The sequence below is a fragment of the Enhydra lutris genome, unplaced genomic scaffold (assembly GCF_002288905.1).
Source record: "Enhydra lutris kenyoni isolate GAN:26980312 unplaced genomic scaffold, ASM228890v2 scaffoldscaffold7, whole genome shotgun sequence".
Lineage (NCBI taxonomy): Eukaryota > Metazoa > Chordata > Mammalia > Carnivora > Mustelidae > Enhydra > Enhydra lutris.
Window position 1 is genome coordinate 8,287,452 of NW_019154091.1, and position 19,745 is coordinate 8,307,196.

Here is a 19,745-nt window from a genome sequence, read left to right on the forward strand (position 1 = left end):
ATGTCATCAACTTTTTTGCCGGTATCACGGGCTCCTGAAGGTAAAGAGGAAATCTGTCAATGAGTTCTTGCTTTGTGCCTGGTATGGTCAGTCTCCATGGTGGATTGGGAACGTAGCAAAAGGAGAACGGCACACGACAAGCATCACACATGGTCTTTCTATGTCAGGAGTTTATAAATGGCCTACTGAGAAGAGAAATTTCTCTTCCAATTTTAATTCTGCCAAGAAAAAATCTTCACATCGGAGAGGCATTAAATGGTCATATTTAGCTAGGTTGCTAGGGAATTTCATGACATAAAACAATTAACTCAATTATTTGTCATAATAAAGGACATGAATAACCACATTTTATCAAAATCTGTCCTCTCCTTTCCTTTTCCAGCCTTTCTCTCCTCCTCCTGCTTCTTTAAAAGTATACAAGGAATTCATATTTATCGGTATAGAAGAATGGCTTCTTTGTCACTGACAGGTTTGACAAAGCTTTGAACATTGGATAAAACCAAGAGTGTGTTACAGGGGACAGGCGTTCCATAGGCACTTTCTATGGGGCTCAGGGAAAGTCACGCCATAGATTCTTCCTCAGAGACTCCGGAAGGAACCAACCCCACACCTTCTTCTTAGACCTCTGGCCTTCAGGACTGGGAGAGAATCCGTGCCTGCTGTTTTAAGCCGCTCTGTTTGCAGTAATTTGTTGTGGCGGCCCCAGTTCCACGTGACTGGGAAGTCATTCAGGTGGAGAGAAGGACTGGCTAAGGGCCAGTGCTTAGAGTGAGTTTATAATTCAGGAAACTTGTTAGAGTGGGTTGAAAGTGGTCCCTCCAAAATAGTAGCTCTCCGTGTCTTTACCCCGGCGATGTGACCTTATTTGGCAAAAGGGTCTTTCAAATGTAATTGAGGTAAGGATCTCAAGATGAGATCATCCTGGACTTAAGGTGGGTCCTAAATCCTAAATGACAAGTGTCTTTGTGAGAAAAAGAAGTCCCTGTGAACACGGAGGCAAACATTGGAGTTAAAAGGCCAATGCATGCCTGAAGCCACCAGAAGCTGGAAGAGATGAGGAAGGAGTCTCCCACAGAGCCTTTGGAGGGAGCGTAGTCCTGCTGACACTTTGATGAGGGACGCCTGAGCTCCAGGACTGTGAGAGAAATTCTCTTGTCTTAAGCTGCCAAGTTTGTGGCCATTTATTATGGCAGCCGTAGGAAACTAATATACTTGGTGTTTAGAGTTTTACGTTTTTGCTATTTCTTTATACCAAAAGGAACTTGGGTTTGGAGTTGGAGGGGAAAAAAATATTTTGCAATCCAGGACACTGAAACCTGGTTGGACAGAATTTAAACTCAGGCATTCAAGGCGTTAAGTCACCTAGGATGGGGTGGACAGTAAGTTTGTGAGGTTTTTCTTGGGAGGAGAGAGGGTTGGTTGAGACAGATGTCCAGCCTACCAATGGTTCGCCCTTTGGAGGACATCAGCGGTCCCTTCCTGGGATGTCAGGCCTAGCTCTGGCCTGAGAATACAGGGTATAGGTCATGAACTCTGGCAATGCCACTCAAGCCCAAGAACCTTTGGGTCCTTGACTTCTGTTGCCTCCTGGGCCTCAGTCTGTTGGCTATGCCCTTCCATACTCTTGCTGTCTCCAAGCCCAGCTGCCTGGACCCCTCCCACCTGTCTGCTCATGTATTATAAGGCCTAATTTCATGTATTGTCTTGACCTCTTTGATGTGGCCCTATATAGCAGGTGGTGTCCTCCTCCCTGAGCTGTGAGTGTAAGTGACTAATAAACCTCTATCTATCTCATCAGTCCAGTGTGGAGTGTCATATGTTCAATCATCTCATACTATTTGGGGCAGGGGATCCCTCCTTTACCGACAAGGTGAATCAGAAGCTCAAAGCTCCCACCTCTGCAATTTTCTTTCTTCCTAACCCATTACCCACAGAAAAACGTGCCTGAGGTTTCTATCCCAGGCATTCCCACTTTCCCAACTGAATCCCTGGCAAACAGCTCATTCTCAGGCAGCCTTTAAGCTCCAGACCAATAACTCCTGGCCCTATTGTCTCTTTCAGCCACTTAGAGAGGAGGGGTACTTTCAAGATGCTCTGGTATTTTGGGAGGTGAAAGTGGTGCAGGGGCTGGGGCAGGAAGGGGGATGTGTTTTCAGTTGTCCCCTCCCCTTCTCTGACTTAAGGTGTCAGTTCTAAGCTCCAGAATTCCTGCTTTTGGCTCTTGGATCTGAAGCTAAAATTTCCACCCCCAAGCATTAAAAAGCCAGAAAGAAAGAAAAAGAGAAAAACCTTTTATCATTTCAGATTTTTTTTTTAAAGATTTTATTTATTTATTTGACAGATCACAAGTAGGCAGAGAGGCAGAGAGAGAGAGGGAAGCAGGCTCCCCACTGAGCAGAGAGCCCAATTCGGGGCTCGATCCCAGGACCCTGGGATCATGACCCAAGCTGAAGGCAGAGGCCTTAACCCACTGAACCACCCAGGTTCCCCATCAGATTTTATGAATAAAAACAAAAAGTTCATTCAGAAATTCAGTTGACTTCTCTCTCCCTCCCTTCCTCTCCCTTTTCTTCACGAGCCCCCTTATGGCCAGGCTTCTTTTTTTATTAAGTATTTAAGTCCATGCTTTGTACTCACAGATATGTGCCACCATCACCACAGTCCATTTTAGAACATTTTTATCATCTCAGAAAGAAACCCTGTGCCCCTTAGCCCCTAACTCCCATCTAGCCCTCAGCAACCGCTAATCTACATTTTGGCTCCATGGTTGTGCCTATTCTTGACATTTCATGGTATATAATGGAATCTTATAATGTAGGGACTTCATGTGGCTCCTTTTACTTAATATAATATTTCCAAGTTTCATCAGTCTTAGAGTATGTATCCTTCTTACAGCTGACTAATAGTCCATTGTATGGATACACCACATTTTGTTTACCCGTTCATCGGTTGATAGATATTTGGGTTGTTTCTATCTTTTGACTATTCTGTATAATACTGCTATAAATATTCATATACAAGTTTTCATGTGGACATACATTTTCATTTCTAGGAGTGGAAGGGATGGGTCATATAGCAACTATATGTTCAACTTTTTGAGGCTGTTTTCCAAAGCGGCTGCACTATTTTCCCTTCCCATTAGCAGAATGTTAAGATTCCAGTTCCTCCACACCCTTGCCCATACTTGTCATTATCTTTGATTTTTTTTTTTTTTTTTTTTTGGAGACTCTCTAGTCTGGACTGAGGATGTCCCTAAGGGTACTGACTGCGTCTATTGCTGCAAAAATGGCAGTGTAAGGGTAATAGTACATATATTTGTAGTGACCAGAAGAAGCAAAATCTAAATGCCTCAAGATCCCACTATCCTGTAATAGGCCCCCTTCTCTATTTACACAACAAATATAGACTCATTCCCCTGAAGTATTAAGCACTGTGCTTGGTGCCAAGGGAAACAGACAGATGAGCTGCATCTTCTGCCCTTGAGATCCAGGCCCTGAATCTCTAGATCAGTTGGAGAGGCAAGGGCTGCCTGTGCCCTCCACCTCAGAGACCCACCCGTCCACCTGCTCCAGCCTGGCTGGTGGAAGCCTGGTCCTTCTGATCAACAGAACAGGGACGACAGATGTTTTTCTTTTCCTTTTTTTTTTTTTTTACAGATAAAGGAAAAGATGAACCAGTCAAAAAGGACAAGCCATATAGGATCTTTTTCAAAGATCTCTTTCTTTTCAAAGAAAATGAAATGGCAGCAAAGAAAAAGGTAAGGTTTTATTAAAAGCCTACTCCAAATTAATGTTAGAAATTTATCTTCTTATCCTTCACTTTTATGAACTCTGCTGGGTGAAGACAAGGGGTCAGGTGTGGATGTGTGCATCGCCCGCTATGCTGGGGCATAAGCATGCACAACAGGAAGAGCATCCAGCCCATGGGAAGGACCCAATGATCATTGCCTACTGGGGGAAGACAGACACACTCTGACCAACACATATGACAATTATGGTATATCCCACTTCATTGCCCATATATTTTTTTAAGATTTTATTTATTTATTTATTTATTTATTTATTTATTTATTTGTCAGAGAGAGCGGGCGAGCGAGCACAGGCAGACAGAGCGGCAGGCAGAGGCAGAGGGAGAAGCAGGCTCCCTGCCAAGCAAGGAGCCCGATATGGGACTTGATCCCAGGATGCTGGGATCATGACCTGAGCCGAAGGCAGCTGCTTAACCAACTGAGCCACCCAGGCGTCCCCATTGCCCATATTTTTTTCCACATTTTCTCATTCCTGAAATTGGGATCCAACTTATATAGGTGGGATGCCATGCACAACAGGCAGTGCATAAAATAATAGTGCATCTGCATCCAATGATATCTTAGAGCTGATACATTACAGTAATAGAGCAAAGGACATGGACATGTAGAGAAAGGAGTGAGCATCTTTGTTGGAGAGGATGGTGGTGGTGGTGTGTATGTGTGTCTGTGGTTGTCTCTGTGCACACACGTGCACAAAGACATCACTGAAGAGATAGCAAGAGCTGAATTGTTAAGAATAAGTTAAAATTTGTCAGGCAAATACAGATAGAGAATGTGTATGTGTGTATTAGGGAAGAGGGCAGGGAAGGAAGAAGGAACAAAAGTGGAGGAGGGAGTCATTTTAGAATTATTTGGTATGAAGCTAAATTAGAGATGAGGCTACCAAAGCTGTGTTTTGCAGTTAATCTCCCTACTTATATTATTATACCATTTAATACATGATTTGGATTTCAAGAGGTTTGCTGTCCTTATTCCTAGAGATAAAGAGTGATTATAGGATTTTTTAAAAAAAAAACCATTTGGAATGAAGAAGTTATCTTGAAATGCTCAATAACAGATTCATCTGTAAGGTGAAGGATTTATGCTTGTGTTGTATAGTTTTATTGAAAGTGTCCAAAATTAAATTGAGCAAAGATCCATGAACTTCAAAGTCTGATTTATTTATGTGTACTTGGGAGGTCCTTTTCCTCTCAAGTTTTCAATTCAATTCCACAGAACCAATCCTTTCAAATCAGTGGAATTTCCAAGTTCCTGCAGTTGGGCAAGACAAGGATTAAAAAATAAAAATGAAAATGGGGGCGCCTGGGTGGCTCAGTGCGTTAAAGCTCTGTCTTCGGCCCAGGTCATGATCCCAGGGTCCTGGGATCGAGCACCGTTTTTGGGATCTCTGCTCAGCAGAGAGCCTGCTTCCTCCTCTCTCTCTGCCTGCCTCTCTGCCTACTTGTGATCTCTGTCTGTCAAATAAATAAATAAAATCTTTAAAAAATAATGAAAATGAAGATAAAGCCAAAACCCTTCCCACACTCATGTTTATGATGTACATGTTTAGTAAATGTTGAATGTCTTTATATTTGTGCTCAGCTTCATAAGAGAAGGAATTGTAAACTATACCTGCTCCTTCAGAGATAAGAACTCAAAGTTGTATCAGTAATGAGAAATGTACCAGTTATGAGAAAAAGACTTACTGTAAATGATAGTTTTATATCTGATTATTATTTTTAAAGACAACATTATTTTGGTATATTAGAAATTCTTTTCAACTTTTGCACTTGGGCAGGAAAAATTTATAAACCGCAGCATGAAAGTCTACCAGAAGTCTACATTTTCATCTCGAATGAAGAGTCGTTCACACCTGGGCCAAGTAGCTTTCTACTCTGACACAGCTGGTGGCTCATTCGAAAAATTTGGGCTAGATCCCTCTCTTATTCTAAGATTAACAGAAGGTAAGTCTAGATTACTGTTTAAGAATATTGTTTTGAATATTTACTGTTAATGTCAGGTTTAGGGGCTTTCTGGAGGTTAAAAAGAAAAGTATGCTGTCTCATACTATGGTTGGGGGGGGTTGTAAATGGAAACTGAGAGTTGGGACAAAATCTATTTTAAATAAGAAAACATATTTCTAAGAAATACACTGTTACTCATTTTCATGGCTCTAAGGAAGAAAGTCATTGCTAAAATGATACAGTATTAAAGGTTATGGCTACAGCCATTTAAACCCATTTCTAAATGTAGAAATATATAGAAACTTTCTAAAGCAAAGTGTTGATTTTCTGCACCATACAGCTTATATATCCAGAATCAGGAAGCTAATAGAATTAAATAGGTTTTCCTGTTGTTGCAAAAACACAACCTGTTTTAATGGCACTTGAGGGCAACAAGATAAAATATTACAGGATATTAATTATTGCTCTATGAAAAGGAACAATATGGTAATCAAAATTTCATTGACTTTTCTTACTTATCAGATCAAGAAGTGCTTACAAATGAGATAGAAAGCAGTTTAAAGTGTGGTTGAAGTGATTAATGATAGGATGATGGGGTCATAAAATCTTCCCCCAGGATGAGTCTTAACTAAGTTTTTAAATTAAAATTAAAAAGTAAAGAAGAAAGGAAGGGAGGCAAAGAGGAAGAAAGTTACATCGAGTGCCCAGGATTTGCTGTGGTAACTTAAAAATTTGGTAACTCTGCCAAACTGTGATTAAAAAAAAAAGTCTTCAGAGAGCAACAAAAAAGAAACAGTTGGGAAAGAACTTTGGAGTCAATAACTAGTGTAGAAGAGGGGAGCCATGTTAACTTTTTTAGATCTTGGAGATGCGTATTCTGCACTATCGTTGTACAAAGAAGTGCAAAAATGTCAGGCAACATGGCGGTATCAGTGACTATACCATGGATAGGGTATAGCTAGCGTCAGTCTTGTGTCTCATAGCTCACCTCTGTAGAATGGTGAACCCTAAGTCATCAAGAGCACTTAAAATTATACGTGACGTGTTTTTGAGTTCTACACAAAGTGGCTACCTTCAAAAATCCATGCCACACTACCACTTCTGAGAGAACAAGCAAATATGACTTTGCAGATGACCCTATTTGACACCAGGCTGGTTGACAGAGGGGTTACTGGTCTCTTAACAGTAAATGAAATACACTAGACTCTTAAAAGGAAATGGTAAAATTGTTTGGTATTATCCAAGACCATCTGAGCTCTGTCAGCAATGGAAATCAGGTTGTCAGTTTCTGATTACAAAGATAAGCCATTTGGACAATTTTCATTGAAAATAAAGAAATCCCCCTCAGACTTTCTAATCATGATTTGCTTTGGTGAAGCGCCCATTTACCAACCTCACGTTTCCTGCCTGAATTCTGATTAAAGACAAGCCTATGTGGTATAAAATGAGCAAGTTTCCCCTACTTTGGGAGCCTAGTTATTTTTGTGTATGCGGTAGTAGCCAACTGCTAGATCACCTCAAAGAAATTACGCAGGCTACTGTCACAGACAGATGAGTTGGGCTGCGTCCTAGAAGTGCCATCTCCCCTTCCAGGGAGCCGGCATCCTGACCGTGGTTTTACTCTCAAGGGGCGACACCACTGGATCACATCCCCAGTGAGTGGTGAGATACTCTGGTGTTGAGGGACACTAGTGCTTGGAAGATGGTTTTATCATACATGGTCTCCTTGTTTCAAAAAACCTTCTGGATAGCTAGAAAAGCCAAAGTGGGAAACCCACTATAACCAGTCTATTTACTAGAATAAAGATCACATCAGAATCTTTCAGAATTACCAGAATAAAGATCACAGAAAGAATAAAATCACATCAACTCAGCCAGATAGTACCATGTTAAAGTAGCCTAAAATGGTAAGCATGACTCTAATATTTAGTAAATGGACAGTATAGGATTTTTTTTTAATTTATTTATTTGACAGACAGAGAACACAAGCAGGCAGAGAGGCAGGCAGAGAGAGAGGAGGAAGCAGGCTCCCCGCTGAGCAGAGAGCCCGATGCGGGGCTCGATCCCAGGACCCCGAGATCATGACCTGAGCCGAAGGCAGCGGCCTAACCCACTGAGCCACCCAGGCGCCCCAGTATAGGATTTTTTTAATTGAAATGTATTCCAATTCATGTGATCCATCATAAGTGACTGAGCGAAAGCGACAGTAAGCACTTTCATGCTTCTTTTCTACTAAAAATATTCTTTAGGTAAATTGAACCTGAATCTGATCAGGTAAACATGGGCGATTGAGCACATGTTAAATAATACCATGAGGATGCAATCTGCCAGATCCGTTATTCAGGAAATTCTAGAGGGAAATTGGTCTGGTTTTCGTTTTGGTTTTGTTTTTTAAAAGAGGGAAAGAGGGGGTGGGGGAGGGGCAGGGGGTTGGAGAGAGAGAATGTTAAGCAGACTCCATGCCCCCAAGGAGCCCAACGTAGGGCTCGATCTCATGACCCCGAGGTCATGACCTGAGCCAAAATCAAGTCAGGCACTTAAGTGACTGAACCACCCATGCGCCCCTCCTCTGTTTCCTTAAACCAGTAAATGGCATGGAGAAAAGGTCATGTGCGGGGGAGGTAGGGATGGCAGTTATAGATAAAAAGTTGACTTTAGGGGCTATACCAACCAAATTTATATTTGTTTAGATTTTAATTTTTTTAATTCTAAAAAATTATTTTTGAGACCACTGGGAAAATTTGAACCCAGACTAGGTATAAGATGGTCCTAAGGAATTGTTCATTTTTTGGGGGGTGATAGCTGTATCATGACTATGTTTTAAAGCTTTTTTATCTGATGGAGTTATATACTGAAGTATTTATGGATTAAATGATAATGATGGCTTGGATTTGCTTTAAAATATGCCAGTGAGGGGGGAATGAGGGATAGCAATAGATGAAACAAGAGAGATAAGATGCTGATTGTGTTGAAGTAGGTGATAGGTACAAGGCAGTTCATTTTATGAATGTTGAGGATTTTTTTTTAAGATTATATTTATTTATTTGACAGAGAAAGAGCACAAGCAGGGGGAACAGGAGAGGGAGAAAGAAGCTCCCCACTGAGCAGGGAGCCAGATGCAGGGCTGGATCCCAGGACCCTGGAATCATGACTTGAGCTGAAGGGAGGAGACACTTAATGACTGAGCAAACCAGGCACCCCGAATGTTGAGGATTTCTATAATAAAAAGTTTTATGTATTAAAAAGAAAACCATTATAACTAGGTGCTTATTATCTTCACATATGTTACTTTATCTAATCCTCAACAAAATGCTGTTAGATGTTTCTCTTCTCCTCCTCTGATGAAATGGCTCAGTGAGATTGAATCACTAATTAAAGATCACTAGGTAGATGCAGAATTCAAACCAATGCTTGTCCGACTCCAAGGCTTGTTGTCACCCATAATTACAGAACTATTTTTTATGATTAAAATAATCATTATATTGCTATTATTGACCTGGAAAAATTAAGTGATTACTCATTGCAATTGTATTTTTAATAATAGCTAGCAATTGTTAAGAAGTTGTTATGTGTTGGGGTGCCTGGATGGCTCAGTCAGTGAAGCTTCTACTCTTGACACACTGGATGTGGAACCTGCTGAAGATTCTCTCTCCCTCTCCTCCTGCCCCTCCCAGCTCACCGGCTCTCTCTCATTCTCTCTTTGTCTAAGAAAAAGAAGTTACTATGTTTTATAAAATGTTGCTTCACTTCCTTCTTCTCATAATACCACTATGAGGTAAAGGTAATAGTAATTACCCACTTAGACTAATTTTTGCTGTGGTCATAAACCATTCCTCAATTTCAGTGGCTTGCAACAACATAAGTTTATTTGTCATTCACCTTTCAATGTTGGTGCTTTTCATTGGGTCCTGCTCTGAAGGAAGAGTCCCTGACTGGTATGTTGCTGGAGTTACAGCAGAGGCAGGAAAAGGGAACCAGTGGTGGTTCTTAAAACTTCTGCCTGGAAGCCATGCAGGTCACTGCCACTGGCGTTCCATGAGCCAAATCAAGTCAGTGGTCAAGCCCAACACGAGTGAGGGGAGGGAGAGATGATCTTCTTCCACAGAGGGGCAGGAAATAGTTTGGAACAATAATACAATCTACCACAGTTAGGATCCTCAATTTTACAGACAAAGAAACTGAGGCTTGGAGAGGGTGAGTAATTTACTCAGGTCCTCATAGCTACTAAGAGGCGGGGGCAGAATATGACCCAATGGGACTCTGGGCTTCCCAGGGCAGCAGAGCCTCACTGGTTATCCAGGAAACACTGTTTTATTTCTACTTTTATCTATGTTTTAATCAGGAGACTTTGTTCTATATCACATTCTGTTTGTTTTTCATGAAGCGAACCTTGTTGAAATGCAGCCTATATGTAATTTTTCCAGAATGAAGAAACCTTGAAAGGAAACTTAGTCTTTTTTATTATTAGATGGTAAAGCTAGCTGTCATCTTTTTTCTTCCTGCCGTAAAATCCCCACACACGTTTTGCCAAAGGACTTTGGTTTGATATCCAGACTGGCCAAAACACTAAGATTTAAAACAGCTCTGTCTCCTTCAGCACGGGCTTCGGAGTCATATGCCCCTTCTGCCAGGTGTTAGCTTTGTTATCTTGGGCAAGTGTCTTGACATCTCTGAGCTCACATACAGGATGGGTTCAGAAATATGTACCTCATTGGGGTTACTGTTAGGATCAAATAAAATGATTTATTTAAAATGTCTAATAAAGTTCTTGGAATATGATGGACACAAAATAAATGGTAGTTACTATTAGGAAATCAGTTTTTTAGTGATTAGAAAAAAACTTTATTTGAAGGGATAGTAGTTTTTTAAGTCAGATACATACCAAATACAATAATTTAATTACATAGCTTTTATATTATAGGCGCTCTTGAGGGATAATGAACTAAACCTAGGTCTATTTCAATTTTCTTTGAAGGTGCGGACACAAAAAGGACTATTTATGAATTTATTAATGACCAGAGAGACAGGTTTCTGCTGGAGGTAGTAAAAATAATTTTTTTCTCCCATTAGTCAAACAGAGGACTTCTGGCAGAGCATTGCCAAATTTTCACCTCAACAACTTATTTTTTTTATTACATGCTCCAGATTTATAGTACCTCTGATCCTTTCCTAAACAACTTCAGTTGGGCTTTTTTTCCTCATCATTCCACCAAAACTGCTTTTGTGAAGGTTCTCAGTGACCTTCCCATTGCCAAGTTCAAATTGTCACCTCACAGTCTTGCTTTTCCTTCCTTTTCCTTCCCAGCAGCAGTTAGATCATTCGGTCACTTCCTCTTTCTTGAAATGTCTTCTTCGGCTGGTTTCCAGGACCCACAGTCTCTTGGTTCTTCCTCGTCACTGGCTGCTCATGTCTTCACAGATTGCTTTTCTTATTCCTCTTCTCCTGGATCTCCAAATGTTGGAATGCCCCCAGACTCACCCCTCATCCTATGCTCTATCTACCCTCCTCCAGGCCCATGGCTTTAAATTCCACTTCCCCGTTAACAACTTCCAAACTTATTTCTCTACCCTGATCTTTTCCCTGAACTCCAGACTCACAAAGGCAACTGTAGTTCTTAACATCTCTGGTTAGACGCCCAGTAGGCACCTTGGACTTCCCATTTCTAAAATTTTGCCCCTCCTATACTCTTCCCTACCCCTGCAAATCTGCATCTCACGGAGTGCCCTATCGTAGTGAGTAGCAGTTTCATTTTTCTGGTTATTTAGGCCAAAAACACTGGAGCTATCCTCTACTCTCCTACCTACAACCCACATCCAAATATGCTTTCAAATGTATTTTTTCCCAATATACCCATACTCACACTACTTTTCATGACCTTCCCTGCTGCCACTGTTACCAATATCACTTGCGTGAATTATTGTTACAACTTCTGAGCACTGGTCTGCCTCCACTTTTCTCCCTACAGTCTGTTCTCCACATGCGTCCCACCTCTACTGAAGACCTCTGGTGACTTTGTCTGGCCCCTGACTCCCCAGTTGTTATTTCTTTAAAACGATCTCATTTACATACTTTAAATTCATTTATATTATAATGTATGTGATTTTATTTATAATTTCTTTTTCATGCATGCCATTATAAACCATAGTGAATTCCTATATTCTGTAATAAAAAAATACCAAGGCTAGATATCAAAGTTGTATTTGGGGATTTACACAGGGTTCTTGGAGGCTGGTTAAAGACCCCTACCCTTGGGCAGCTTGGCGGAATGTGTCATAGGCATAGCAGGGTGAAAACCTCATTGTTCTGGGCTACTTCCTAATGGAAGAGGCTTTGTGACTGCAGACCACCAATTTCCCAATGGCCAGAAATATTGGAGGGCTATTGTGGATCATACCAGGTAGACCTCCTCTTTGGAGGGATACATAGTTGTTATTGTTGTTGTTGTTTTAATTTTTATTTTTTAGGCTAGAGCCTGAGGGGATATGCAGCTCCTTTTGATTTTTGGGAACCATATTGAGCCTCTTCATAAAAGTGAAAGAGAAGAATGAGTCTCCCTTCTAACGATCCCAAAATAAATTCATTCGTAAAATAAAGGCTATCGTCTCAAGACTTGGCATGCTATTATTTCTAATACAAGTGATCACTTACTATGCAAGTTACTTTCCCCTTTATTAGCATACTGATGAAATGTACTAGCAATGAGCTGGAAATGTGGCATAATGTTGCACTTCTGTTTTCAATATTCCTAGTATGCCCTGTCAACCAAAAGAAATACAATTAAAAAGTTTGAAAAACACATGGTGGCAAAAGAACGGCAACTCACAAGAGCAGAAAAAAAACTCCAAGAAGACGCAATGGCCTTTGAAGAGTTCCTTCGAGAAAATGACCAGCGATCTGTAGATGCTCTTAAAATGTTCGTTTTTATTACTCGGGCCAAATTGCCTTTTCCCCTCCCTCTTCCTTTTTAGTTTCTCAGAATACAACACAACACAAAACAAACTAACTGATGCCTGTTACTTTTCAGTGCAGCACAGGAAACTATAAACAAACTCCAAATGACAGCAGAGCTCAAGAAAGCCAGTATGGAGGTGCAGGCCGTGAAAAGGTGAGCCCTGGGCACCATCTTTTCCTTCTCAAAGGTCCCAGCCCCATGGAAACTTCCCTGTGCCCAGCAAGACCTTCATGGGAATATTCCTTATCAGTTGATGATTTTCTACACATAACCTTATTTTTAAACACGTAATCTGTCTCTTTTAAATAAGGACCATCTATCTCTGCCTGGATATCGGAGCATCGTGACCTCTGGCTGAAAAGTTTCTGTAACTTGTCAATGTAGAAGCCTAGAAACTGGTTGAAAAGAAGCAAGCCAATGTTAAGAGTGTACCACAAATTATTTTCTAAGTGCCCTCTTTCATTCATCTGAAGGCATATTTCTCTCCACATTTTTAACAACTCTAAAATTGGGATTCATTTTTACAACCATCTCTCAACTATAATTGGCAGGATTTTTTATAGTTATACTTAGTTGAACCTAGAATTGATATTAAAAGCCAGAATCTGGGGCACCTGGGTGGCTCAGTGGGTTAAAGCCTCTGCCTTCAGCTCGGGTCGTGATCCCAGGGTCCTGGGATCGAGCCCCGTATCGGGCTCTCTGCTCAGTGGGGAGCCTGCTTCCTCCTCTCTCTCTCTGCCTGCCTCTCCACCTACTTGTGATCTCTCTCTCTCTGTCAAATAAATAAAATCTTAAAAAAAAAAAAAAGCCAGAATCTATAATGACATATTTACAGGAAGGAGAGTTGGGATAAATTTATACCACCTACCACTCCCCCCACCCCCAAGCCTGGATGTTTTCTTCTGTAGTCAAGTGTATCTCACTTGGTCTAATTTTAAATATCTAAAGAAGCTTCCTTCTATCATCATTCTTGGACAGTAGTTTCATGACCCAGGAGACACTAGTTTTGTTATCAAGTCATACTATAACTTGTTTTCTTTTCTTTTTTCTTTTTGAGGATTTGATACTTACCCTTCCTCTAAAACCAAGTCCTAGAGTTTTTGGAGTAGAGGACAGCAGCTTGTCTAAAATATAGCAAATGAACCAGATGGTAGTTTCTTTGAAACCAGTTGATATTAACAGAATGTGTGTTTTCAAACACATCCTGGCTCCGGAGCCTCTTCTATTTTAGAAGCCTAAAGTTGAAGTCATTCCAAGGTGGAGCATTCCCTTCCTGCCTTCACTCTGTCATGTAATTAGAAGATTCTGTTCTATTTATGGAGCCAGAGTAGCAGCCTCTGTGCCTGCACGGAGTCCTGTGTTTATGCACAATGGCCAACCCCCGAACAGCCCTGCTGAAAAGAGCTGGCTTAGTGTGTATGTGTCTCGTCATCCTAGAAAGGTGCAAAAGGTTATGAAAAACAAGCTGGGGACAGCACAAAGGATGCAGGCACCTGCTATTTATTTCCTTTTTCTCTCTGTGGCCTGGAGATGGCCCGGGAAGGTTGTCCACTGCAGGTAGGGCTGGACATCTGTTTACAAAGGGGAAGGAATCTTGTTCTGAAGCTTTTGCTCGAAAGCTGTGCAATGCTAGCCATTTTAACCCTGTTCTTGCAGCGCCTCTGGGAGGCTTTCCAACTAAAAACAAAGTGGCAGTAGCATGAGGGGCCCCCTAGGTCTTGGAGCATGATGCATGAGCCAGATGCTTGCTGGCTCTTGAATCTCACTCCCATCAGGGAGGAAGGAGGCACCGCCTGCAAGAAGTGGTGGAGCTGACGCTGCTGGGGCAGAGGACACTGCTGAGGGTGTTGAAGAGGGCATAACTGAAGACGCTGGGAAGAAAACGGGTGGAGCTCCCTTTCATGAGGGCCTTCGTGGCTATTTCAAACATTCCTTCAAGGTCCACTTTGTAGCACGATTATGGGAAAGCAGTGTGAGGCTGGGGAGAGGGTTCAGTCCAAGTCCCTGGGTAGCAGAGGTGAGAGCTTGGGCCTCTGAGTCAGCCGCAGCCGCACCTGAGTGCCGGCTCTGCCTTTACTAGACAGATGACTCTGCAAGTCATTCATTTCTTCTTCCAAAAGGTGGGAGTGGTACCGACTGTAAAGTGCTGTACAGAGAAGGCGATGGTATCCGTCACGCTCCTGCGTATTGCCCACTCCATAGTAGGAGCTCGCTCGTGTTAGTTTTCTTTTTTCTTCTCACATAAGTCCCATCATATGCTGCCTACTAATTTCTTCCTATGTCTAAAATTTAATACGAGATTTCCCTCCGAAATAAATGAGTAAAATTGCATCAGTCTATTCCATGTGTGTATATCCTGGGCATGTTTTATTCAGTAGCACTCCTATGGGTTCTTTTCTCATCTTTTTTTTTTTTTTTTTTTTTTTTTTTAAGATTTTATTTATTTACCTGACAGAGATCACAAATAGGCAGAGAGAGAGAGAGGAGGAAGCAGGCACCCTGCCGAGCAGAGAGCCCGATGCGGGGCTCGACCCCAGGACCATGAGATCATGACCTGAGCCAAAGGCAGAGGTTTAAGCCACTGAGGCACCCAGGCGCCCCTCATCTTATCTTCTTGACGCCCATATTTTTATGACCCTACTTACAATTTTTGTTATATAAATTATTATTCAAATACATAATCAAGGGAACAAATTGGTGAAACCTTTCTTTTTTTAAATGAACATGCTTTCACATGAATATTTCTAATGATATCTTCATTTCTTTTGAGTAGTGATATAGCAAAAACAGAATTCCTCCTTAGAGAGTACATGAAATATGGATTTTTTCTGCTGAAATTGTCTCCAAAACACTGGCAAATCCAACAAGTGCTGAAAAGGGCGCAGATGAGAAAGAGTAGAGAGAGTATGAATGTCAGTCTTCCAGTACTAACAAGTGAGTCACATGTTCTTAATTTCAATTAAGTAAATATCCCTAATTTTTAGATGTTTCAATATTTATTTGAGTAATTTATTAAACAGTCAGAATTTCTGTTTTAAGCAGAACCTGAACAAGAATTCCCACTATCTCTGGTATTATTTTTTTTAAAGATTTTATTTATTTATTTATCTAAAGAGCAAGTGGGGAGAGGGGCAGAGGGAGAGAATCCCAAGTAGGCTCCTCACTGAGCATGGAGCCCAACGTGGGGCTCCATCTCAGGACCCTGACTGAGACCATGACCTGAGCCGAAATCAAGAGTCAGTTGCTCACACACTGAGCCACCTAGGTGTCCTGGTGTTACTAATCTTTTAAAGTATTATGTAATATGTTATCCCAGAGTCTCAGAAATTAACACCCCATGGTACTTGTATTACGAAGTCAGCTCAATGGACCAAAAATAGATCTATTATAGGTAAGAATCGAATAAGTGATCAGAATACAAATCAAAGAGGAAAACTACCACTTCCAGCAACATTGGGGTGACATGGACCAGACTTATCCTCCTGCTTAAAAAAAAAATGTGAAAAATATATGAAAGTTTCAGGCATCAGGCATCAAGGAGAGAAGCAGAGATATCCATGAGAGAGGAGAGACAAATGAGATAAGCCAAATGATGGTCTCAGCATAGTGCCTGGGGAGCATTTCCAGGATGTAGCAGAGGAAGGAGGAGCCCAGCAGTCCCCATGAATTGCAGAGACGGAGCTAAGGATATATATAGGGAGGCTGGATTTCCCAGAGCAGAGTCCTGGAGAGGAGAGAGCTACACAGAGAGTTCTCTCCAGAGTCTTCAGCTGAGGGCTGATCCTGAGACTCCTGGGTAAGAGCATTTACCCCACAGAAGCAAGTAAACTACAAACCAGGGAGAACTCTTCCAGAGAGCTGATGGTTAAACACTTCCCAGCACAGCAGCGGTGGCTGTCACAGCTCACTTTGCTATTATTAAGTTAAATCATGTGTACAGAGTATTGAGCACAGTGATGGCACTTGGTTAAACTCAGCACAGTTTGACAAGAGAGAAAACCTATAGAAAGGAAAATCAGGAAGTAATTGCATTTAGCAGCTTAAACTTCAGTGCTCCTAGACTTGTCCTTTAACTAGCGGATACTTAGAAAGCAATGAGTCCCTCAGTCTAGAGGAGTGAATGGCTGATGCAGGGATTACAGAAGTTATCAGGCTGTTGACTGAGGCAGGAAACAGGGACCTCCTTGTGCCCTGCAGGTCAGTTCCCCTCCATTCTGCCTGTTCCAGAGACCAGCCCTTGCCTTCAGCATCATACATTTGCTTGTTACAATGCCCCCATCCTACACTTCTGTCCTTGTATCATGAGACAAACCTCTCAGAAGTGTTTTCCCCTTTTTTCTCCCCCACCTTTTTTCATTTCTAGAATTAAATAAAACGAAAACAGATGGCAGTACTGAGGATCCCAGGAAGATATCATTTTCAGATGACTATTATGTGGAAAGAGATCGCCAAGGTAACACCAGAGACTTCATTCACAAAAGTAAAACCAGGGAGGTGCCCATCTCAAATTGGAAATCCGGGACCTCTGAGCTAACCTGGCAAACAAACGGTGGTGACCACATCACCCAGCATCCTTGGGAGCTAGGTGTTCCATTTCTTTCTCTCTGACATGATTACAAGACTCGGGAGAGGTGGATGAATGGACACAACAGGCACAGAAGTCAGGGGCAGAGAACCAGCACAAGACATCCCCTCCACAAAATGTAACAACTGCAGTGTTCATCATTTTTATTTTTTGCCTTGATTTTTAAAAATCTGTGATTATATATGAAATATACCTGGTTAGGTTAAAAAAAAAAAAAGAACCATGATTTATATTTCACAATTTATGCCCCTGATTTGGGACTATCGATAGTTATATCATGTTTTTGATAATACGTACCTCGCACTGCACCAGCCCCCACCCCACCCCACCACTACCTTTGATTTTACTTTTAGGCTTGGAATCCAATTTCATTAGAATAAATAAGCTCGGGTATCTATTAGCTCAGGCATTCTATTATTATCATTCTAATAAAAAGAATGGGCATATCCATGCAGAAGAAATGAGTATCTTGCACCAAATAACTAGGACTCATTTCTAATTCTATGTTATTTCTTTTCATCTCCACCATCACCAATGACGTGGACTTTGCCTGGACATTATGAATAGGAAAACCACACAAGAAGCCCACTCCAGAGAGTAAGAAATCATCTGTATCAAGGTACAGTACTTACTTCATTAACTCTCTTGGAAATATTTTTCAGAAAATATCCCTTTTAGCCTTTCTTCAACATGGAGACCACCTACAAATACCCGTCCTAACAGATACAGGAGGTGGCGGCTGCCATTTCCGGGTGCTCCTGAGGTGGCTGAGCTCCCACAGGCCCCCACGCATTCTTTGATGAGTGCCTGCCACTGCTGTTTGCAGAAACCACCTGCCCTCTGCGTCCTGGGTCTGGCTCTCAGAGAGCTAAGATAAGCTACTCTGCTGACTCCTGCATTTGCAGTTTTACCACATCATTCAAAACTGCTGCAATCGGATCACAAAACTTTTTTGTTTGTTTTGTCCCTTACACGATTGTTGAGTCGTTAATACTCATTATTTCATAAATTGCTAGTTCTCAACCCTGGTTATTTAAGAAAATATATTGATGACCAGGATGGGTACACTGGCCCCCAGGAGAGGATCTGGGCCAGCAACACAGTATCCATGACAATCACACATGACAAAAGTCAACACAGACACTGTACTCTAAATGCCAGGGACCCTGAGGTCACTCCACTTCCGTGGCACTTAAGAGTCACAGTTTTACTTTGCTTTTAATTAATGTTTTTTTTTTAATTTTGAGATAGTTGTAGATTCACATACAGTTGCAAGAAATAATGCAGAGAGATCTGTGTACCCTTTATCCAGTTTCCCCCAATGGTAACATCTTGCAAAACTGCAGTACAATATCACAAGCAGGATATTGGCATTGGTTCAGTCAAGATACAAACAAATACAGAACATCATCACAAGGATTCTTCATGTTGCCCCTTTGTAGTATATCCACTTCCCTCTCTCTTCCTCTCCTTAAGTCCTGGAATCACTAATCTGTTCTCTATCGCTTTGATTTTTTTACCATTTCAAAACTGTTACATAAATGTAATCATACAGTATGTAATCTTTTGGGAGTGGATGTTTTACAGACCATACATTCTCTGAAGGTTCATCCAAGCTGTTGGGTCTATCAGGAGTTGGCTCCTTTTTATCGCTGAGTAGTATCACAGTTAAACCCTTGCACAATATGGGTTTGAACTATGCATTTTCCCTTATATGTGGATTTTTTTGATAAACATAGTATAGTACTGTAAGTGTATTTTCCTTATGTTCTTCTTGACATTTTTTTATTTAGCCTACTTTGTTGTATGAATATAGTATGTAATACATATAACATACAAAATATGTTAACTGTTTAAGTTATTGGTAAGGATTCAGGTCAGCAGTTGGCTATTAGTGGTTAAGTTTTGGGGGAGTCAAAAGTTATATGCAGATTTTTGACAGTGTAGAGGTTGTTACAGAGTCAACGATAATATGGTATGGACACACTACAAATTAACTATTCACTCACTGAATGACATCCAGATTGTTTCCAGTTTGGGGCTATAAAGAATAAAATCGCTATAAATATCTTTGTGCAACTTGTTGTGTGCACATTATTTCCATTTCTTTGGAATAAATGCCTATACTGCAGTTGCTGAGTTGGATGGTATGTATATGCTTAGTTTTTAAAGAAACTGCCAATTTTTTTCCCAGAGTGGCTACACCATTTTACATCCCCACTAGTAATGAACAAGGGATCCAGTTTCTCTACATTCTCATCAGCATTTACTGTTTTCATTATTTTTTTAATTTTAGCTATTCTGATAGATGTAGATCTCTCTCTTTTTTTTGCTCTTTTTTAAATAATTTTTTAGATGTATATATCTTATTTTGCTTTTTTAAAAAAAGTTTATCCTCGTTATTTTTTATTTTTTTATTTGAGTATAGTGGACATACAATGTTACATTAGTTTTGG

General features: G+C 41.0%; 1 protein-coding gene across 1 annotated transcript in view; it reads left to right on the forward strand.

Moving 5' to 3' along the window:
• Positions 1-19,745, forward strand: part of LOC111142105 (coiled-coil domain containing 38) — a 41,442-nt gene continuing 21,697 nt past the window's right edge. The window contains exons 1-9 of the mRNA XM_022495061.1: positions 1-40; positions 3,657-3,757; positions 5,586-5,751; positions 10,727-10,791; positions 12,502-12,665; positions 12,777-12,857; positions 15,478-15,638; positions 17,068-17,157; positions 17,857-17,908. Coding sequence (XP_022350769.1) covers positions 1-40; positions 3,657-3,757; positions 5,586-5,751; positions 10,727-10,791; positions 12,502-12,665; positions 12,777-12,857; positions 15,478-15,638; positions 17,068-17,157; positions 17,857-17,908 — 920 coding nt within the window. The remainder of the gene's footprint in view (positions 41-3,656; positions 3,758-5,585; positions 5,752-10,726; positions 10,792-12,501; positions 12,666-12,776; positions 12,858-15,477; positions 15,639-17,067; positions 17,158-17,856; positions 17,909-19,745) is intronic.